Raw genomic sequence first — 25268 nt, 5'->3', positions numbered from 1 at the left:
TCACATAAGACCGTTCCTTATAAAATATAATACCCCCATCTCATTCATTTCTCCTGTAGATTGATTATTTAGTCTAGCAAAAGTTTTTCTTTGTTAAAAGGGAACTTTTCTAGATGGAAACTTTGAGAGATATCTTCCCTTAAAATAAAATACAAAATAATAACTAAAATTATATATATAACTAATATTTTATTATGTGATATTATTATTATATTTCAAATTTAAATAAAAGTTTTATTTAGGATTGTAAAAAATATATATAATTGGGGTACAATATATTATTTATTCGGTCCTTACTTATGAGATAAAATTTTTGAAAGCAGTCTAAGAGTCCCTCTGGAAAATTTAATTATAAAACAAATACATCTTAATATTTTAGCCGGCATCTTAATTTTTCGTCCTTGGGTAGGGGGGGGGGGTATGAGTAGCCTAGCCTGACTTATACTGTATTTAGATTATGAAGATTTTTTATATATTATGATTATAATACACAATAATCTTTTTTTAAATTATAATACTTAAAACTCTATAACGTTGAACATTAAAACACTCTGAAAATAAAACATAAAAATAAAATATAAATATAATTTCATCATTTTTGTCCAATGATATAGTTATATATATCATTGTTTTCGTCAAATTTTTATGCCAGGATTTTTATTTATAGGTTGATGGTAAAAATACCCTTTGTATTTATTGAAATTTAGATTTTAAGTTTTTCTCTGTGTGGCACTATAAAATATGAAGTTTAGTCAATTTTACTTAAATTAAACGCTTATTTTAGTTTATGACTAACATTATAAATTTGATATATTACAGTTATCCATTTTCTAATGTTAGATTTTGAAATTATACCAGAGTTTGCATTGGGAAATGCTGATTGTAAATTTCTACTCGGTAATATTTATTTATAGTTTATGATTAATCAAATTTTCTCCTAGGCATGTTATTTAATCAGGCTGTCTATTTTATACAAGATAATTGTTTGAATATCAAAGCGGTTCAAATATTATACAGTGATTTAGTATGATTATTTTAATTTTTATTATTAAAGTTAACTTAAGGCACCATTATCTATGGATTTAGTTGTAAATATGTCTGAAGATGGAGTTAGATTAATATTTGATTCATACACACAGAGGCTTAAGCTAATTGAGATTTACAATTTGCAAAAAATTAAATTAAAATACAGGTATCATTAATGTGATATATATTTTTTTAATATTATTTTTAGTGGAAAATATTTTTGCACAACTGAAATAAAACCTACTCTTGAAAAGATTGATAATGTATTTGGCCCAACATTACCCGGGAGTATATTAAAAACATCCTATAATCATATTCTTATTCTATATTAGTTTATGATCCAAATCAACAATTGTTTGTTTTGAATTTCAGAGGTCTTTCATTTTCCTTCCCAATTGAATCTCATTTTCAAGTATTTTTTATTTTTTTAAAAATATCTTAATAATTTATTTAGCCAAATTATTCAAATGGTATGGGCTCCTTACAATTTTTAGAGGGACAGACACCTATTGTATCTAAAATTTGCATTTATTCAGGAGATGACTTTGATAATATGAAGTAACTTGAGTATATATTTAAAACTTAATATAAAATTTAAAAAATATATAATGGTTTATCTATATTAGTTTATTTAAAAATATATTTTATACAATGTAGTACTAGATTAAATGTAAATTAATATTTAGTCTATGATTTTATAATTAGTCTTTTTTAAACATATGGTATCAATTTTCTCTTAGACAAGAGGAGGATGTTATGTTTTTGAGAAAAAGTTATAAATAAAATACCCTTTAAATTAGCCTATCAAATGTTTCAATATAATTATTTTCTTACAAAACTCATATCAATGAGGTGCCCTCCAATTTCACCTATATCTTTTGAAGGCGGTTCATATTTAGAGAAAATAGATGTCTTAATCAAACAAGATAATAACACTGCCTATGGTCTCAAAATTGTGTATTCTACTGAAGGTATAAATTGTATTTATGAATATATGATTTTATAATAAGATTGACATATAATTTGTTTACATAATAAAAATGAAAACATTAATTGATATTATTTCAATCAATAATAAATATCGATTAAATTCTATATCATCTAAAGATATATCTTGACCCCTAATCACTATAGAATATTTTTAAAAATTTTGTATGATGATATATTATATTATATTTTATGATTTGGTAAATATGTGTGTATCTCTTTCTTTTGAAAGAAAGATAGGCAGTAATATTTTTAGTGTATAACCACTTTGGAATATTAACAAAACTTTAAAATGAATTTTCAAATGAATGAAATCAGCTTATGTTTAGGATTGGCACAATTTCTTCCTACATTTTTAATTGGCTGATTCCAAAATCTCCTTAGAAATACTTTTGTTTTATTATAGCTACCAATATGGTGCCAATTCTGAGATATGCATATTTATAACTATCCTGGTCACGGCACCACTAAAAAAAAATGAAATAACCAAAACCAAAAAGAAACCAAACAAACTATACGAAATTACAAAACAATCAGAAACCGGGAAATAAATATAATTGGCAAATTAGAGATCAACTTAATCAATGCTCTAATATATAATTAATTACACACACTAAAATTACACGAATGATTTTCTTTATTAATACTTTCCACACAAAATAAAATCTTCAAAATATCATATCTATAAAATTAATTCAAACTACGTTTTCGTAATTTTCATATTCAAAAATTAATTAATGAATAATATAAAAAAATATATATCCTTTTCCTATGTTATATAACTAAATATAAAAAAACATCACGTGATTATAATTAACGTGTTATAATATAAGATATATATTTATAAACTATGATTATATCTAATTATCCTGAAGATAGGACATGCCTACCCTTTATGGGCCCGGCACACCTATATATATATCAACAAAACAAAAATGTATTCAAAATATATTTCTTTAAAAAAAAATTTAATACATATTACATAAACAAAAAAAAATACGAGGGAAAGTTCATTGACTTACTTCAGTCTTCCCGAATATATCCCTATGCTGACATGACACTTCCCCAAAAATCATCTGTGCCAGATCTGGGCTCTCCAAATGCTGACTCCACTGACGGTTGTACCTGCGTGGCCAACGCAGCCACTGCTCGATGCAATATATCGTCCCCAACTGAATTGCCAGATCCCCTTGAGAAAGGTATCGACACGTTACCGTCTTGATCATTCTGCGGAAGTCTACTCGTGCTGGCTATGAGTCCGTGAGGAACCGAAGTCGCCACGGGTCCTAACTCGCGATACGCTCGTCTTTTCCCGTCGTTTGGTCCCCGCCATGTATTGTCGGAAACGGTCTCCAAAGGTACCCGGGTTCCCCTTAGGGGTCTGGAACATTGGTGACGTAGATGCCCCTAGCCCTGACAATTGTAACATCTTTTTCGGCGAACTCCTGGGTCAGGGAGTTGGTTTTCATCAGTGGATCTTGAGCCTAAGATCATGCCATTGTTCTTTTTGATTAACGTGACCTGGAGATAAAAGTCCCCAAGGTCGACTAACCTAGAGGTAGTCTCCATTACGCCGATTTGTGAAAATATTTATGGATATACCGTTATATAATGCTCCAATGCTATACGCTGAAACTATGAGGAGATTCTTGTTCAGGGATATATAAAAGAAAAGAGATTGGTATTGTGGTAGTGTGTAAAAAGGAAAAGAGATAGAAAAGTTGTAATTAAAGAGATAGAAAAGTTGTAATTCATTTCGTGATTATAGTGTAATTATTGTTAAAGGGAAAAGAGATCGAAAAGTTGTAATTCGTTTAGTGAATACATTTTTGTTCATAGCCTTATAGGATAAATCACGGCTGTTGAACATTAGTATTTACAGGGAAGATATTTGTAAAAAAAGAGAAATTATGCGGCGTGTTTGAGTTATTTGGTAATGGGAAGATATTTGTAAAAAAAAAGTAATTAATTAAAAGGTTTTTTTTGTTTGAGTTATTTTTTTTCTTCCCCCCTTTTTCTCTTGTTTATAATGTAATGGCCCGTGTATGTTTGGAATACCGTAAAAGGGAATATGAAAAGTTTGAAAATGTGTTTATGTTTCGTAACGCAATCATTGATTGTTGTTTTATTGGTAAATTAGTCTGTGTTGTAAAAGTTGTAAATACTTAATCGGTAATTTTTTTTTTGCATTAATTAATTTATTTGTTTGTAAATTCATTTTTTTTTAAAAGAAAAACATTACCATTATTCATTTAATTTTTGTGTGAAAGTTTTGTTTTAAAAAAAAACATTAGCATTCATTTAATTTTTTTTTGTGTGAAAGTTTTGTTTTAAAAAAATTATTACCAACATTTTTTCCAAAACCTAGAATAAAAAGGGCAATATATATCCCTGAACAAGAATCTCCTCATAGTTTCAGCGTATAGCATTGGAGCATTATATAACGGTATATCCATAAATATTTTCACAAATCGGCGTAATGGAGACTACCTCTAGGTTAGTCGACCTTGGGGACTTTTATCTCCAGGTCACGTTAATCAAAAAGAACAATGGCATGATCTTGGGCTCAAGATCCACTGATGAAAACCAACCCCCTGACCCAGGAGTTCGCCGAAAAAGATGTTACAATTGTCAGACGTCACCAATGTTCCAGACCCCTAAGGGGAACCCGGGTACCTTTGGAGACCGTTTCCGACAATGCATGGCGGGGACCAAACGACGGGAAATAGACGAGCGTATCGCGAGTTAGGACCCGTGGCGACTTCGGTTCCTCCATGATTCATAGCCAGCACTAGTAGACTTCCGCAGAATGATCAAGACGGTAACGTGTCGATACCTTCCTCAAGGGGATCTGGCAATTCAGTTGTGGACGATATATTGCATCGAGCGGTGGCTGCGTTGGCCACGCAGGGTCAGTGGAGTCAGCATTTGGAGAGCCCAGATCTGGCGCAGATGATTTTTGGGGAAGTTCCATGTCAGCATAGGGATTCGGGAAGACTGAAGTAAGTCAATGAACTTTCCCTCGTATTTTTTTTTGTTTATGTAATATGTATTAGATTTTTTTTTAAAAAAATATATTTTGAATACATTTTCGTTTTGTTGATATATATATAGGTGTGCCGGGCCCATAAAGGGTAGGCATGTCCTATCTTCAGGATAATTAGATATAATCATAGTTTATAAATATATATCTTATATTATAACACGTTAATTATAATCACGTGATGTTTTTTTATATTTAGTTATATAACATAGGAAAAGGATATATATTTTTTTATATTATTCATTAATTAATTTTTGAATATGAAAATTACGAAAACGTAGTTTGAATTAATTTTATAGATATGATATTTTGAAGATTTTATTTTGTGTGGAAAGTATTAATAAAGAAAATCATTCGTGTAATTTTAGTGTGTGTAATTAATTATATATTAGAGCATTGATTAAGTTGATCTCTAATTTGCCAATTATATTTATTTCCCGGTTTCTGATTATTTTGTAATTTCGTATAGTTTGTTTGGTTTCTTTTTGGTTTTGGTTATTTCATTTTTTTTTTAATAACCAGGTCATTTTAATATTGGTATCAAATATAATTTATACATTTACTAAAAATTCAAGATTAATTTATTGGGCAACATTTGGCAAAATATTTTTTGCAAGCCAACCCAAAATTTTTCCCCTATTTATTTGGAATTGAACAAATTTATATCTTTTTTCCTTCAAAAAAAATTATCATCTTTTTAAAAAATTATCATCTTTTTAAAAAATTCTTATTGGGCTGTGCAGTTTTCTACTTATGCTTATGATGAGGGTCCCTTCAAAAAAAGGTAAAAATCCTTAAGGCTATGTTTTAATCCGGTTTATTTTTCATACTTATTTCTGTTTAGCTTAGTTTAAACAACTTTTGAACTAGGATATTTATATCCATAATATTATGTTTTATGTACTTGGTTTACTATATTGTAGTGTATAGTAATTATTTAGATAATTGGATGAATGGAATACTTATAAACTAAATTGTCTCTTACTTTTTCCGTTATTTGGTCGGAGCTATATAGCCCGCTTATTTTGAAACGAATTGAACCAGAACATGGCCTTAAAAGTTGTTAAAATCTATATATATATCTTAATCTCAACTATTTTGTTATACGTTTTTTTTATAATATTCGTCTATCCAGGTCATAATTTATTTTTTCGAAAAACAAACCTAGACCATGCTTGAAATAAAACCTAGGATGGGCCCTTTAAAAATAAATTATTATCCATTAATCAAGTCGTTAAATGTTGGGAAATCATCATAATAATGGACCATTTAATATTCATTTTACTTGCTCATATTTTTCTTCATTTTTTTATATACCGATACAAATAATTTTGAAAAACACAGAGACAGCCAAAAAATTATTCAAAATAAACTAAAATTTCTAAAAGAATTTCGGCCCGATTTTAGTTAAATATCTGTTTATTTCTTTCGGTATAATTACTAGTGATGCAAAATCGCTCCAGTTGAGACCATTAATATTTTATCCTAACAAAAATCATACGCAAGCCCGAAAATTTTTACCGTATATGGTACAAAGGTTTGGTCATCTATTAACGAAATGTCGAGGTATAAGCAATTCGGTTCAAATGGAGCCGTTTAACGGAATAATTACCATCATTATTTCAAAAAGAAAATTGTGAAGTGATTATGTTGAAAATCGGACTATTTGGCCGGATTAAAAATGGGATATATGTCACAAATATTAAGAATTTTTTTTTAAATATCCAATTAAGCCTTTGATCCCATTTCTACAACAAGTCATAGTAACGAAAAAATAACATTTGAGAGGCACATATATTTGGATGATCCATCTCAGGTATATTAATTTTAATATCATGCATTTTTTCTAATGTTCTAACGATGAACGACTTTTTTTTTTGTCGGACTTTGAACGTGAACGCGTTTCGTATTTTTGACGAACGCGTTCGTTTTTTACGTTCGTTCAATTTTTAGAAAATTTTCTTATTTTTATTCATTTGAAAGATAAAAAAAAAATTAATATAATATTAATCCAATTTTTTTAAGAAAAAAGTGTTATTTTAATCAGCTGTTTCCATTATCACATTAATTTTTTTTAACCAGCCACTATTTCTGTCCTACAGTATACTTGAACATTATTATTTATAGATTAGCGTAAGCATGGATGTAGTTATTTCATCATCATTATCTTATTTTGAATTAACATTACCATGGTCAAAATCTAATAAATAACAGTAAAATCATGTATTTAATAAACTAAATTCTATCCTTACCAAATGTAAAATAGGTCCCAAAAGTATAATATCAGTTTCAAAAATCTTCAACTTCTAATTTAAAGAGGCACTTGTTTGTAATATTTATTTTGTATAATATAACTGTTAGTGGTCTGTTAAAAAATTTATATTAAATTGTTGTATATAGGCTTATTATATTAGATATATTTGGTAAAAATCATTAAATAATATATATTATATACATAGATATAAAATAGTTAATATCTTTTAGAAATTATTTATTCTATAAATATTTGAAATTTGTATTTATCACGGTTTTTATATGCATTTGGACAAAAGCTCGTCATGTTGAGAAATATTGAACACTTTTTTTCGTTAGGTTATTTTCATATGATTTTTTAAACAAAATAAATTTATTTGTTATAGAAAAAATATATATAATATAATTAATTTGTGATAAATGCAGCAATATTATTTTTAATAAATTTATTATACTATATAAAATATAAAAGAAAATATAATATAATATATATTGAAATGAAGAGATAAAAAGAGTTGCCAAAAATATTATAAAACAAATAGTTATGTAAATTATATAGAAGATTAGCTTATATCATATTTGTGTCTTATTTTATTCTTTCTCTTCTAGCCAAAGCTGTAGGTTGGACATAGATCTTAGATCCCTTTCGGTAATAAGTTTTTTTTATTTAAAAAATTGTAATGAAATTGAGTAGGGGTTTTTAAATTTTTTAATTTATGTAAAATGATTTTGTTGATTTTAATAAAATAGCATTAATGTATATATCCTTGGATAAATCTTTGACATCCTCGTCTGATGTCATTAATTCTACTTCAGTAATTATATTATTATCATAATTTTTGGAAAATGTTTCAATTTCATGGAAGCTATTCGAATTTTCATTGTTATGATTGTTTTTAATTAAATCAGGAAGTTTAAAATCATTTTCAATATTTTTCAAGGGCAGATAAAATGAAGGACTTGGGTAACATTCGTCTAAAGCTAAAAGGGAAGGCTATAACTTCAATGATTAGGATAAATTCTGATACTTTAAAAATAGAAGTGAAAATCCATAAAATATAGTGTTGTATAATCACTCCCCAATATTATAGTTTTTTTTATGTGTTCAAACTACAAATATTTAAGATTAGGACTTAATTTTGAAACTTGGCTAAGCGAATACTAAATTACTACTTTGCTGGGCCAGAAAATTCTGTCATTTCTAAACCACTATTGCATATATGTATGGGCGTAGCCAGCGGGGATACGAATTTTCTGTTTTATTACCATTTCGGCCTGGAGTCTAATCCTAGAAAACTTTTGACACATTGACTAAATTATGAATCATAATGAATATATACTTTTTTTAAAAACATTTTAAATTAAAAGTAAATAACACTGTTTCGTAATCTTATTTTCATTCATTCATAGAATATCCATTCTTCTTTGGGTCAAGCCGACAAGATATTTTACAAAGGGGAAGACAAAATGGAAATTCACAAGCAAACAACTTCCAACTTGCAAGCGCATTGTTATAACCCATATTCCGCCTCCGTTTACACGGATTATTTCTACAATTATTTCGACTTGGGATTGGTTCGTAAACCTCGTCATTTTTATTAATTCCCCCCCCCCCCTCTAACCTACAATTTAAATATATCGGAATGTTCGATACCCTCACATCTAGAACAAAGAGAAATTCCACCTATCCAATTTTAAGATTATTATGTTCACCTTAATAATATAGAAAGAATTAAAGAAACAATGAAAGAAAGGTAGGAAGGAAAAGTATAAACAAAGGATGGATTTTTTATAATCCTATTATTGGCTTTGTGCTAAGGGACTGAAAATCCAGGATCCTAAATCAGGTCTTCTAAGTCTTATCGATTATCAGCTTAAATCTTCTTTACTTATATCTGCCATTTAATATTTATTTTTTGAAAATAAAAAAAAAATTCAAGGATATTTTATTTGACGGTGAACACAATAGGGTCAAAAAATTTATACTTCACACCAATTATCCCGGTCATTACGATTTCAATATGTAAATAATTTTATTTATTTCCATAATTAGAAAGAAAGAAGGAAGGAAGGAAAGAAAAAAACAAACTTAGCATAATATTTATTTATAAAATTATTAATTGCCATTTTTTAATGAATATTGTTATGATAATTTTGAGAAGTAATAGAATTTGAGAATCAGTCTTCTCTTCTCTATCACCTTATTTTAAATGCTGGTTCGTTTGTAACCAAAATTTAATATGTTAATTTCTTATACAAAGTGATTAAAAAAAAGGTATATATATTAAAATTATAAAATAAAAACATAAACAATGTTAAGATAATATTTAAGAAATATGATTTTAAAAAAAAAACTATTCAAATTATAAGGCGTGTGTGCCATAATAAAACTTAGAACGTAAATATTATATAATAAATATAGGATTCTAATTCTATATTTTTTGGACAAAATTAAGTTGGTCAAACAAAGGAAGGGGCCTTCCTACACCCCCCCCCCCTACAATTGTTTATTTTAATACACCAAAATATAGAATCCTTAGATAGAGTTAACCAGATGGAATAATATAATTTTTTTTAATCGTCCTTCTTATTGACATGGAGTTAGAACTGAGGACGTATCAGCATATCCGGCAGAAATGCTTATCCCAAATTTTTTTCAGATTTAAAGGTTTCAAATTATGTGTAAAGCCTCCATTTCTGTGGGGGAGGGATCTAATTTTTGCACCTAATCAGGACACTGTTGAGTAATACGAATCACAACAAAGTATTCTTCTTCTCCGTTTTATGGCGATTTCCAGGTTTACCTAGGTAGGCCAGTTTTCCCTCTGATTTTTCTTTTCCATTTTTGACGGTCCTGAGCATCAATACTTGTAAGATTCATGCATCTCATATTCGCCGCTATCACATTTGTCCACGTCATCTTGGGTCATCCTCTAGGTCTTGATCCTCCTACTTCCATTATTGTGCATCTCTTTACCCAGTCATCTTTTGTCATACGTTCCACATGCCCAAACCATCTTAGTCTATTTCGTCGCATTACCATACCAATCATTTCTATACCCAATCTTGCTCCCAATTCCTTTGCTAGTTTTTCTCTCTCTCGGAGATACCCCACACCCATCTAACCATCCTCATCTCCGTTCTTTCTAATTTGGCTTCGTGAGTCGCTTTCATTGCCCATGTTTCACCGCCATAAACTAAACAACTCCTCACACAGCATACGTAAACTTTCCCCTTTAACTTCAGAGAAACTTTTTTATTTGTAAGAATAGACGACATCTCTCTGAACTTCTTCCAAGCTTGTCTGATCCTTGCAACAACGGCAGAATCTACACCACCATCTGCATTTAGCATATCACCTAAATAATTAAACTTATCCACTTTTTCTAGGGTTAACCCATTGCCAATATCCAGACCACCATTTTTTAGGTTATCATTATTATGTATCCCTTTCATGCATGTTCTACAAATAAAGGTCATTCTTTCTAACATGAAACTGCCTTTTTTCCCTCTTACATCTTTTATGTACCCATTTCTGGCATCTGGTGCATTGGATAGAATTTCTAGCAACTCATTTCCCACACCACAAGGCCACTTACCGGATTCCTCCATCTTTAGATTTTCCCCACCAATCATCACCTTTGTTTTTGAATTCATTTTCAGGCCCTTTGCTTCCATAGTCATCTTCCATTTGCTAACTTTATCCCTCAATTCTCCCTCACTGTTTGCCATTAATACAAGGTCATCTGCATATAATAGCTCCCAGGGAAGTCCTTCACGCATTTCTCTAGCCACCACATCCATTATTAAGGTAAATAATAATGGACTCAGCACGGATCCTTGATGAAGTCCTACCTCACCTCAAAGCTGTCACTATCACCAATCCGTCCATACTGCTGTTTGTGCTCCAACATACATTGCCATCACTGCGGTAGCCAACCATTCCTTACCTGATTTTCTCAAGGCCCATCTAGTAATCTCACGCGGCACCCTACCAAATGCTTTCTCCAAATCAACAAACGCATAATAGAGTTTCTTTTCCTTTGCAAGATACTTCTCCTGAATTTGTCTCACCACAAAAATTGCATCTGTCGTGCCTTTTCCCGATGTAAAACCAAATTGCATTTCATCAATTTTAATTTGTTCCCTTAACCGCTTCTCTAACATTCTCTCAAATACTTTCATTGCATGTTCCAAGAGTTTAATAGCTCTGTAAAACCCGCAATCTAAAGGATCACCTTTCCCCTTGTATACTGGGATAATTATACTTCTTTGCCAGTCCTCGGGAATAGTACCTTCTGTGACAATTTGATTGGCTAAATTCATTAACCATTCAATCCCTAAATCATCAGAACCTTTAAACATCTCTGATACCACCATCGTTAAACCCGATGCCTTCCCTTTCTTCATCTTTTTCACTGCTCTCTTTATCTCGTCCTTGCCAAATTTACACCCTGGACCTTCTACCTTTGCACAACTAATATTATTATTCCATTCATTTTCTTCATTCAAAAGTCCTTTCATGTAAATCTTCTAGGTGTTCTTAATACCACTACTATCAATCGTCATTTTTCCTTCCATATTTTTCAAACACTTTACACCTATCACATCCTGCCTCTTTTTTGACATCTGTTTTGCCATTCGAACCATTTCCAATTCCATCAGCGCATTCCATTTCTTTAACAAACTCGTGTCTATTTTCTTCTTGAGCCTTCGCTATTAATTTCTTAGCATTTCTTTTAGCCATCTTGTAAATATCATTATCACTATTTTCTTTGCTATTATACCATACTTTAAAACACCTACGTTTCTTATCCACGGCTTTCGCTACCTCCGGGTTTTACCACCAAGTCTCCTTATGTCTAGGCGGCCCTTTTGTCCATCCACATACCTCCTCAGTTGTCATTACCCAGGCTTTATTCATGGCTTCCCACTTGTCATTCATCCCAGATGCTTGTGCCACCTCCGCCTCCCTAATCGCCAATGCCATATTGAATTGACGTCTAGCACTCTCCTTCAATTTCCAAACTTTCAGCCTTGGGACAAACTTTCTTTTAGTGACCCTGGCACCTTTAAGAGTGAGATCTCCTACAACTAGTCGATGCTGATTTATACATTCCTCTTTCGGTATCACTTTCACATTTTTTACTATACCTCGATCACATCTCCTTAATAACAAGTAATCCACTGCACTTTTGGTACTACCCGACCTATAAGTCACCAGCTTCTCTGATTCTTTCTTAAACATTGTATTACAGACAATCATATCCATAGCATCACTAAATTCTAAAATCCTCTCTCCTTCCAAATTTCTCTTGCCTTAACTGAACCCTCCATGTACTCCTTCATAACCCTCACTACTCGCTCCCACATGTCCATTCAGATCACCAGCCAGGATAATCCCCTCTTCATTTGCCAGTCTCGCGATGTCACCCCCAATAGACTGTCCCAAAATATATCTTTCTCCTCTTCACTTTTTCCAACCTGAGGAACATATGCCGAGATCATATTATATAGCTTTCTACCAAAAATCATCTTGATTACCATTATCTGGTTGTCTAGCCTTCTCACTTCGACTACTTTGTCTACCAATTTCTCAGCAACCAATACCCCAACTCCAGCCTTACCATCATTACTTCCTTGCCTAAAGAATTTATACTTTTCGCTAGTCTTGCCAATCATTCTGGTCTCATTTCCTTTCCAACTAGTCTCCTGTATGCAGAACACTTCTATATGCCTTCTGTGCAATACATCGACGACTTCTCCCGCTCTTCCCGTCATACTCCTAACATTCCATGTCGCGACCCTAACCCGATCACCCGTAAACTGGTTTCTCCACTTTTTATCAGGTCGTTTATGGCCGTCATAAGTTTCATTTTCATGAATAGTGGTTTCACCAGGTTTCCCACCCTTCTTTTTGTCGTAGGCGGATGAGGAGGCCCACGGGGTACTTTGGGCTGTACCCCGCCCATGCTTTGTTGTAACCATAGGGAAATTTTGTAGCAAGGTTTTTACAATCGGATGCCCTTCCTGACATCAACCTCTTTAAGTGGTTTTTACACCTTGTCGAGGAGACGGTGATCCTATTCTAGACCCAGATCACAGGGAACCTTTTAGACCTCCATTAGCCACCAAAAGACGTTGCCACTCCCGCCACGATGAGGCTGAAGGTAGGATTTTGAGAGAGAATCACGACAAAGTATAATTACTAGTAATCGATTCTTTTAGTTATAAAGAATTTAGATATATTTATCTTGGCTGGAAAAGTGATAAGTTTTTCTTATTTTTTCGTAGAATTAAAATATTATTTCTTAGCATTAAAAATTCTTTATTATTATCAACTTTCCAAGAAATATTAAAATACTTTATATATGAATAATTCTGAATATGATTTTTTTTTCCTCCGAAGACTATATTGCTTTTTGTTTTCTACGAAATATTGCCTTATTTTTTTTAAAAATATATAATTTTAAAATATAAAATTAAATTAGCGATATAAAACAGTAACCCATAAGAGTGAAATCTTGATGCCAATCAGTGACACAGTCACATTCTAAAAAAAGAACCATGGGAATTCGTAAAAGATATTCTAAAGTGCAACGTGAAATAATCGATAAATGCCAACGTCAATTCTTATAAAGGGCAATTACGATTCGTTTACGACATTCCCAATTAAACTTGATGCCTACTTCACTTTAAATGATATATCGGACAAAAAACGAGCAGCTCTTATATCGGCGCCAAAATGTGATTTAAATAAAATTATTCAGTTTGTTGCGATAATTTTTGTCACCCCTGCTCTTGAAAGGATATCGATTCTTATACGAATAATACTTGTCATTTTTATACTTATAGTAAGGATTAAAGTTGTCCTTGCTCTTATCAAAGCCAAATAATCTTGATGCCGGCTAAAATATTTTTTTTAAAATATTACCATTTTTATGATTATTAATTTATATATTTTTTTAATAATCAATCTTACATTTTATCGCAAATATATTCCAATTAACATTTATTACTTTCAAAGCAGGAAATTTTTTACTAATTTATTCTATGAATTAATATCGATTTCGATAGGTTTTAAATTTGTCTCATTTTAAAATTTCCCGCTTAATAATTTAAAACTTTTTCACTGCAAAACTAAAGGCGAAATATTTCTAGAAAAATTATATTGATTTGATTGAGATCGGAACTTACGGAAATTAGTGGAGAGGGTTTGACACCAAGCTCTTCATTGAAAAATTAGGTTAATCTCAAAGAAGATTAAATTTCACATTTTAAATTTATAATGTGCTTCTTGATCATATTTCCCCCATTTTTTAATACTTTGTGAGTTTGTATACATGCTTTATTCTTTATTTCTAATATTTATTTTAATTTATATCAGAGACCTGTAGGCCAGGTCCGGGTACATGGGCCGGGCCTTATTAATTTTTATAACAATGCCAGGCTAGGCCTAAAAAAATTTTTTTTAAATTACCCGGGCCGTATATTTTAAATCGCTATTATTATCTATAAAAATAAATATAATATATTTTAAAAAAATCCGTGGTGGGCCTAAAAATATAAAGCTCGGGTCTGGCTAAAAAAAATTAAAAATTCCGGGCCGGGCTGTGCCATGCAAATGTCATCTTTGCAGGTCTATGATTTATACACCAAATTTTAAATGCTTTAATAATTGTAAATTTTTTTTAAGTTATTTTTCGAGATTATTTTTATAATAATTTATAAATTTAATATTATATCATCGGGTTATATTTGAATTTGTTTAAGATTTTATTATAAACATTTATAATTATTATTTTATATTTTGTATATGTATATACGATAGATACAATCGGGCCCATTTCGACATACCCCTCAACTTAACTGCCGATCAAAATATTTCTCAACCCTTGATCACGACATCTGACGACAAATCATTTTCAAACGATCGCGATAAATCTGTCACCGATGGCATATTTCATATCGATCCATTTTCTAAAGTAAACATATCTAAATTATTTTTTAACAAAATAACTATAAAGTGAGATGACGTGTTATAATCGGAGTTTGGAATCTGAAACGAAAAATGGTTCTGCCTTCAATGTAACATTAATTTATAAATAAACGATTCCCCACTTCTTCCTTATAATTAATAGCTACCGATCCCATTTCCCCTTTTTGTTAAATTTAATATTCTGCCATCTTTGTTCTCTCCAAGTATCCCTCCATTTCCTGAACCATGTCGTCCCTTATCATAAAACTAATGCACTGTTTTCGCAAGAGATCATAATTGTCAAAAAATTTCGGCATCACTTCCGTGCGACAGGGCTTACTGTAAAAGGTCACAGTGCAAAGGTCGCTTACAAATATTCAGCCGCCAAGAGGACCTTAGTAATTCCTTTAACCCTTCGCACTTACGATAACACACAATTTAAAGTCTCAGATAATTTGTTTATTTACACTATTTTCTCTTATAGATGTATTTCCAAAAAAGAACAAGTTTATATGCTTATGACAGAATTATTTCTAATAATTTTAAACAAGATTTTTCCCTTTTTCATTATATTTTTTAAAAATAAAAATAAGAATGGATTAATTAAAATGCGAATATTATTTATTTTTATTAATCAACTAAAACTAATAATATCATTTGCATCATGATCAGTTACAATCCAAAAACATAATTAAAATCCTTTAACAACTTCATCAATTTTAAATCACACTTACGACAATAATGACAATGGCAATCACATATTTCATTGTTTATAAATCTATATTAATAACAAATAAATTAATTTATTGTAAATATTATAAACCTGAATAGGCAATTTCTATCACCAACAATCTGTTCGGTGAAAAAATTCTCTCCCATCACACCATTATTTTATTTTGGATATCTTTTCTTGATCACAATATGAAAGCATTCAGAAAGAAAAATTTTCCAATTTATTTGGTGGAAAGAAAAAGATCTGTATCATCTTTCTTGGAAATTACAGTTTTTACTATACATTCTTCATCAAAAAATATGCGTAATTAAATGATAATACAAATTTATATTTCTCTAAACAAAATTGTCAATTACAACGGATACATTTGGATTAGGAGGCATAACAACTATTAATCTAAAAAAACAAATTAATATCAATTTATAAAAATATATTCGTTTCCATTGACACCTTAACCCTCTTTAAAAACTGCATCATCTAAAAAATATTTGGAAAATTTATCATTTTGAATTTTATGATCAAGATAAGATATCCAAGATATAATAATGGTGTGATGGGAGATAATTTTTCCATCGAACGTATTATTGGTGATGGAAATTGCCTCTTCAGTGTATATATATATTTACAATAAATAAATTTGTTTATTATTAATATAGATCTATAAGCAAAGATATATGTGATGATTAATATCATTATGATCTTCTGTGAAAACATAATATTCTTTTTATGATGAGGGACATGGTACAGGAAATAGAGGGATATCTTGGTGAACCCGTTAGATTGCAGATAATGCAACTTATAGCACCGATTTGGAGATCGGTGCTATCGGAACATGTTGCAAACAAATATAATGATGTTTATAAATGAGCATATTATATACCTATAAAAAAAATTAGAACACATTAAAAAATTTGATGTCGATATATATTTAATAAATCACGGGAATCACTTTGATTGCATAATAAATTTTACTTAATCTTATTTTTATTAATAGTTAATATATAGTATATCGATTTAATTTATACATTTTTTTTAATCATATGGGTATAAATTTGTATTATTTTTAATTATCATATTTATAATTTTTTTTAACTAAAAAATAATAAAATTTTAACTCTTATAATGATTACGATAATTATTTTTGGTAAGTTATATTTTTATTGTGTTTTTTTTAGGATTTTAAAAATCAGGTTAAAATTACGGTTAATAAATTTATAAGGATTATTATAATATAAAGAAAATATGACCTCATTTAGTGTTGTAAACGGGCTGATTAAGATTATAACCAAAATAACATTATGTAAGACTAAAGATTTTGCTTATAGCTGGCAGAAATTGGACATTTATTTGCCAAATCTAGATGCTTACATAATATTATTTTAACTAAAATCTTAATTGGGCCATTTTAAAAAAAATCGGGCTTTTTAACAACACTACCTTTCAATACTCTAAATATGCTATAATTATAATTTTGTGTAGTTTAAATTTAGCAGGGTGATACCATAATGGAGAGAGAAAGATTTTACCGCATTAGTTTGACACTATTGTGTATTATATATAAAAATACCTATCAGCCAATTTGCTATGAGTCTTGACTTGATGATACCAAAATGAACAGCAAGAGATATTTTACTGCCACATTAGTATCACATCCACTGTGAACTATTTTAAGAAGTTCATTTCTTCCGTCGCAATATAAAATTATTTGTCCATTATGATGAGAATAGTGAAACAATTTATTCTCTCAAATTATGTATTTGGAGGCATGTACACGCAGATTGCGTCTTGAGCCAATATTGATAGGCATAGATGACGGATATCTCCGATAAAGTATATAATCCTCTATCTCATCGAATTCTATAGAAAAATATATTACATAAATTTTATAATTGATTTATCGTCTTTCGTTATTTAATTGAAAAGAATGATAATTTTTGTATCAAAATCAACTATTGAAATGAATAAAAAAAATGTATATATAATAAATTTCATTAACAAGATACATATATAAATTCATTGTAAAAATTATTCAAAGCACACTATACATGTTAGTAAGAATGTAAGTGAATTAATCATTATAAAAATCTTAATTATATATTAAATATAGTTGAGCATTGGCTGAAAAATGTTCGGCTCAATCTGTAGGGACTAAGAAAATCCACTAAGCATTAAGTCGAGAGTTAATTTATTTCTGCTTATCAAAGGTGGATTATATTTCCAAAAAAAAACTCGAGGCTGAAGTGATTTCTTTTAAAAACGTTAAAAATAACGCAATCCACCAACAATGAGTCATGGAGAAGTTAAAATGGGGCTTGGGGAATCGAAGCATCATAAATTATCACTAAATTGTGAGATCTGCCAACTCTCTGTTTATATATATATATATTAAAAATTATTTACCATAATTTTAATTTTATTGAAACAAAGTGGGACGAAATCAAGGAATTTTTCTCTCGAAAATCTTCTAATGACCCTTCTCGTCGAACAGATGAAATACCCGATAAGCCTGTCGTTTTAAATAGGACGTCTTCCGTGAATAGTGTCAACCCTTTCGGTTCCACGTATTGTTACGCTTTCAAGAATATAATATTCGAAGTAACATACCATATTATATGTACTGTATTAAACAATAGTCCTCGAGGTATGGGTCGAACTGGAATTCACCCCTCCACATCTTAATATAAGCAGAGATCCAAATCGAAACCAATATCGGTTCGGTTCGAACCTTTAAAACCCGGGCCCCCCGTTGGTATTGTTATTATCGTAATTGCATGCACATTATAAAAACAATTATCTAATTTATAAACAATAACAAATAAATATGAATTAACTTCAATATTGAACATTAATTACTTTAAAAAAATAGTTTAAGCAATACTATTAAAATATTTTCTACCTTAGTTAAATTACAAATTTCTATCCCTAACTTGAAAACCGACACTGCCAATATTACTGCCACTATGGTTACATTTAAAAAAGTTGAAAATTTTCATTTTATAAAGAACTCAATTTATTTATTTTAAAAAAAAAATTTTTTATTTATGTAAATAAATTTTTGATAATATTTTTTTCCATAAATTATTAATTTTTATAACAATGATGGAAATTAATCAGTAAATATATATATTTTTTAAGCTAAATATTTTTTATTGTATTAGACCCTGCTGTAATTGAATTAATCCCTACTATAAATAATTATGAAATAGATACTACTCTTGCAGGTGAAAATTAATATATATTATTTATTACACACCTTTTGCAGTAAAGTTAGATATTCATGATTCATCATTTTAAAAGAATGGCTACATAAATACGAATTTAGTACTACAAATTATGCAATACCGTTTCAACAAATCTAAGGATCTAATCTTTAAGTCTACAATAATATATGAACGAGTTTATTCCCAATGTTATGAGGGGAAAGTCAGACCCTCCAAATCAAAAGATTTTAATTTTATAAGTATTTTTTATAGGAAAAAGACAAAGATTGTCAATTAAAAAAAATTGTTTGTCTAGAATCTCTTTTACCCAAGATGGATCATACCTAAAATGTATTCATATATATGATATACATAATCATGATAGAGGTTTTATTATTTTTAAATGTAGATAACCTCATTTTTATAGATCTATCTTTGTTCATGTCATCTTCCCGGCAAAGACAATTGGATGGTGATCAAAAAACGATAATTCACCAAGCTCTCAAATATGACGAAAATCTTACTTTGATTCATCAAGAGATGAAAAAAAATAATTAATATAACTAAAAGTGATTTATATAATCTGAAACATAAATATATGAAAAAACAAAGTAGCATGAATGATCTGGAAGATCTCATCATAACGATAAAATTAGACGTCACTAATATTGTCGAATTATTTGAAGAAAATGGCATCTTTAAAGCATTATATTATCAAACTAATAAAATGCAAAGTCATTATTCTAGATATCCTAAGGTTATTATAATCGATGCTACCTATAATTTAAATTCTTACCACTCGCCGGTCTTTACTTTGGGTATAATAGATGGTGAGATTTGTCCCTCCAAAATTCTAGCCTCTCTACGCCAAGCTGAATTCCTCACGAATTTCATGCCGATTTTTTATCGTAGTGTAAAAATACCTTTTGATATTTAGAATTTTTTTTAAAAAATGGTAATATTTCCAATATATGCCAGGGCTTTTTGCATAGACCTATCTTTTAAATTGGAGAAGAATTTTTTTTAACTTTTATTAAAAGTTAAATTACATTTAATTGTTATCTGTCTTTTAAATATTTGTAGAACGTGAAAAATACAAATTTCCAATTTTGCATTGGGACTTGATAAATTGATCTTTCTGTAAATTTTTTATCAGATATAATTATTAGAGTTTTTAGGAAAATTATTATTGTATATTTTAAAAATTTGGCACATTTTTAAAACAGTCATGGAACTTTTTAATAAAATTAACTAGATGGAAACTATTCTGGTATTTTCTTCAACATCTATTATGCCCAAAGTAAAGACTGGTAAGTGGTAGGAGTTTAGATTATAGGTAGCATCAATTAGGACAACCTCAGGATATCTAGAATAATGACTTTGCATTTTATTAATTTGATAATATAATGCTTTAAAGATGCCATTTTCTTCAAATATTTCGACAATATTAGTGACGTCTAATTTTATTGTTTTGATGAGGTCTTCCAGATCATTGATGCTACATGGATTTTTCATATATTTATGTTTGAAATTATATAAATCCCTTTTAGTTATATTTAAAAAAAAAATTTTCATCTCTTGATGGATCAAGGTAAGATTTCCAGCATATTTAAGAGCTTGGTGAATTATCGTATTTTGATCACCATCCAATTGTCTATGTCGGGAAGATGCCATGAACAAAGATAGATCTATAAATAAATTATGTTATTTACATTTAAAAAATAATAAGACCTCAATCATGATTATGTATATCATATATACAGATACACTTTCGGTATGATCCATCTTGGGTAAAAGAGATTCTAGACAAACAATTTTTCTTAACTTACAATCTTTGTCTTTTTCCTTTTAAAAATACTTATAAAATTGGAACCATCAGATTTGGAGGGTCTGACTTAGCCCTCATAGCATTGGTAATAAACTCGTTCATATATTATTGTAGACTTAAATATTAGATCCTTAGATTTTTTGGAACGGCATATTGAATAATTTGTAGTATTACTAATTTCGTATTTATGTAACCATTCTTTTAAAATGATGAATGATGAATATCTAACAGTTACTACATAAGGTATGTAATAAATATATATATATTAATTTTTAATTGCAAGAGTAGTATCTATTTCATAATTATTTCCAGTAGGGCATAATTCAATTCCAGCTGGGTTTAATTCGATTATAGCAGGGTCTAATATCATAAAAAATATATATTTATTAAAAAATATTGTTAATAGTGAAAAAAAAACAATTTTACTTTTTTTAAATGAAAACATTGGCAAGTAACAATAGCCCCAATATAACATCAAACAATTTATATAATTCGAGATATCAATATGACTGATTTTACTGATAGTCTAAGATATTCATTTCTTTATAAGCAAGGTTCTTTAGTAAAATTAACTAAAATATTTATTATATTCTATGATCTTTCTAATGGATTTTTTTTTGTTTATGATCATGTTTGTTTTAAATGTTTCTTCAAGACTGTTTGCTTGACATCTTAATTTTTTAATATTTCTTTTGGATTTTGTTAATTTTAGCGAGTTTTTAAGTTAATTTCTTATGGCCCCTGTAAATTTACATTTGGATATATCATTTATAAACTATACGTAAATAATTTATTTATTAGATTTAATTTATCTAGGCATTAATCATTGGTTTATATTTATTGGATTTAATTTATCTAGGCATTAATCATTGATTTATATATATATATACTACTTGATTAGGGATTCGTTATTAAAAGTGTACAGCGCCATTATGGTTTACACATAATTGTCTGATCGGTGATTATATCAATGCGCATTAATGTCATTTAATAAACTTGCAAACTATAAAATGACGCTACAGTGCAAACCATAAAATGACGCTACAGCTGACTCCTATGTATGATATTTTTCTATATCACACATCCGATCCAAATATATGATTTATTTTTCTTTAATTTAATCTTCAATGTATATTCTTTTCACGTAGAATATATTAAAATTTTATGATAATCCTCCTTGATAAAAAGAATTCAAAAGAGTCATGTGATAATAAAATATAGTCAAGTACATTCGATGCACTAATCGTCAATCTTGTAGTTTATACTAGTGATCTGCATCGGGCCTAATTTTCCAAGCCCGTCCCGACCCGAAATTTTTTTTATAAAGTTTTGCCCGGCCTGGCCCGAATTTATTTAAATATAGAAATTAATTCTTATAATTACTCTAGATAAACGATATATGTTATATGGCGTCTACTTTCTATAAATAAAATCACATATTTTTATTTTACATAAAAAATTCAACATAAAATTGATAAATTTAGATATATTTTAAAAAATTTGTTAGGCCCGACCCGGCCCGGCCCGAATTTTCTTAAAAAATATTAGGCCCGCCGGGTACGGGCCGGTCCTACTTTTGCAGATCTCTAGTTTATACACATTATTGGCTTTAATAAGGTTTTTAAAAATTTAAATATATCCAAAAAGAAAATTATTTTTTAAAAAAATGTTGTAAAATAGCAATATACGAACATTTATAAAAAAAATTGTGACTGATACTTATCAATTAAAATTGAATGATGATAATTTTTAAAAAATTATTTGGACATAAATTAGAAAAATTCGCATTTTACTAAGAATAAATTTCTCATTATATTATAAGCATAACCATGTTCATGAGATTCAAATCGATTTATAATCATTTTTAGAGGTTCGGGTCAGGTTTGATAAAAATAACGGTTAACCCTTTCAGGCAGGATAATATGTAATAAGAATGATAAAATTAAATATATTTTTAATCATTCCAATTTACTACATAAGTTATAGTGATTTGAAACTGGAGTTAATCAAATATGACATTTTATTATTTTTAAATTAACCGATCTTAATTTTACTATAAAATTATCAATTTTGATGATGAAAACATATTTAATCATGGAAGTACAATTAATGCAATGCCCTCCTTTCATCCTTTTCTCTAATCTTATTTAAAAATTTTCATGGCTCCTGATATGGCTGGAGGAAGTGGAATCCATATGATATGATTTTTGAAAATTTAAAATATATTTTAAAATAAAACTTTTTACTAATAACAAAAAGGAAAAAAATTTATCAACCTCGTTTTGGGTTAAAACCGGTTTAAAGGTTCGGGTTTGATTTGGATCCCTGATTATAGCATTATATATTTTTTTTAATTAATTAGTGTATATGACGATTATATTTTATTATACTGATATATACTTATTTCAAAATAAAATTAAGAGGAAAAGATATGATACAATTATGATAATTAAGGTTTTGACTGTTCAATGATTATTTATAAAAATTTCGGTTTCACCCATCATACTCAACACTTGACCGAAAGGACCGTACTCTTGTAGTTGTAACTTCTTTTTTTTCACTTATGATGAAATTTTTTTTAAATAGTATTAAAGAAGTGGTGAAGTTATAATAAAGATAGTTATCATGGAAAGAAGTTCAGTTGACTGGAGAGTCCATTTTGGATGATAGGAAATAAAAGAATGTTTGATTCTTTAATAAAAAAAAATTAATTGATGACATGCTAATTTATTTATTTTTCAACCTATAAATGTAAAAAGATTATGCCAAATAATCACATATCAACAGTCACGATATTCTGCCCAACGACAACTTGATAGAAAAAAAAACAATCTAGAAATCCATAACAAACACGATAATAATGTGTTTTTTACGATTATTAATAAAATTTTAATTTTATAAATTAAAAGTACCGAAAAATTTAATATAATTTTTAGTCGTCTGTCCGGTAGATGTTATAAATAGGATATAATATATATTTTGTAGATAATAATTATTATAATATTTTAAATTTATTTATACAGATTATAAATAATATATTATAAAATGTAAATTATACGAAAAATAAAAATAATAATTTGAAGTCATTATAATTAATGAAGTTTGATACTAAATATTAATATTTCATGTGTATGTGTTGGGCGCTTTTATCCAGTAAAAGGTGGTATGGTGCAAGAACGGTATTCGTAGGTGGGGTGGGGGATAGATTGCTAATTTTGATGCATGGAAGGATAGAGTAAAATAGAATTAAAGTTGGGGAGAGGATATGGGATATATCGCTAATTTCTTTTTATTTTTAGAAACCTTTTTAAATTTTGAGGAGGGGCTGACTCCCCCCCCCCCCTTTCCCCATCTACCAAAAATTTTAAATATCTTTTCAAAAGTGTTAAATTTGTATCCTCTTTTTCTTTATTATTGTAATAAAAAATTTTTAATTTTATAAAGTCAAAATTGAAATTTTTTTCATTTTTTTTTCTAGCTAGATCACACCTTTATAGCATAGAAGATAGAGAAGCAAAAGTTTTATTTTCCGATATTTTATTCATTAAGTTTATTATTAAAAAACGGATTATAAAAAACAATTAACGATAAAATTATAGTGCATATATATATAAATTTTTATAAAAAACAATTAAGAGATCGGATTACTTGCGTTGCTTTATGGAACCATGAATACAATGCAATTTTTTGATATAGCCATCATAATGGCTTGTTTAAAATAGAAGGCTTCATTGCGATTGCCACTTATTTGTCTTAATTTTCTCTCTAATATGATAGTTTAAGGAATTCCTCATCAAAAACACCAGAATATTTGGTGACAAGTAGGATAAAAATTACGTTAATGAGGTTTGAATATTTGTTTATTTTTAAGATTTCTGCCTAATTAATGTTGAGGTATTTCGGTTGGTTTTAACAATTTGTATGGATGGTTGGAAACAGTGTTGGGCAGTAATGTGAATACTTGCATTTAATACTAAATTCGAATACTTTTTTGTAAATTAATTTATTTGAATACCTTGAATTTTATATTTATTACTATATTCAATCTGCAAAAAAAATTTCGTCTGTGATACGTTACCAGTTTGTGGAATTTTTATCTGTTATGAATGCATTTTTTAATTTATTAACATCCTTTTTGGTATGTTGGCTGAAATAAATCGGACTCCATTTTATTTAAGAAAGATGAGCCTTAGTTAGTATCAAGATTTAATGGTAAATCC

At 28.9% G+C, this 25268-nt stretch overlaps 1 protein-coding gene across 1 annotated transcript; it reads left to right on the top strand.

Moving 5' to 3' along the window:
• The first annotated feature begins 822 nt into the window (after window positions 1-822).
• LOC135931028 (phagosome assembly factor 1-like) lies at window positions 823-24007 on the top strand. Its single transcript, XM_065467882.1, has 13 exons — window positions 823-897; window positions 942-1024; window positions 1065-1192; window positions 1235-1314; window positions 1359-1438; window positions 1481-1584; window positions 1879-1997; window positions 6790-6872; window positions 8720-8884; window positions 9250-9332; window positions 15141-15294; window positions 18448-18615; window positions 23808-24007. The coding sequence occupies exons 1-13, from the start codon at window positions 834-836 to the stop codon at window positions 23862-23864; spliced, it is 1368 nt and encodes a 455-aa protein (XP_065323954.1). The 5' UTR covers window positions 823-833; the 3' UTR covers window positions 23865-24007.
• Window positions 24008-25268: the final 1261 nt, after the last annotated feature.

This window comes from Gordionus sp. m RMFG-2023, chromosome 1 (assembly GCF_954871325.1).
Source record: "Gordionus sp. m RMFG-2023 chromosome 1, tfGorSpeb1-WG-v2, whole genome shotgun sequence".
Lineage (NCBI taxonomy): Eukaryota > Metazoa > Nematomorpha > Gordioida > Chordodea > Parachordodidae > Gordionus > Gordionus sp. m RMFG-2023.
Note: the sequence above shows the minus strand (reverse complement) of the source record. Positions and strands in the feature narration are given on the sequence as shown.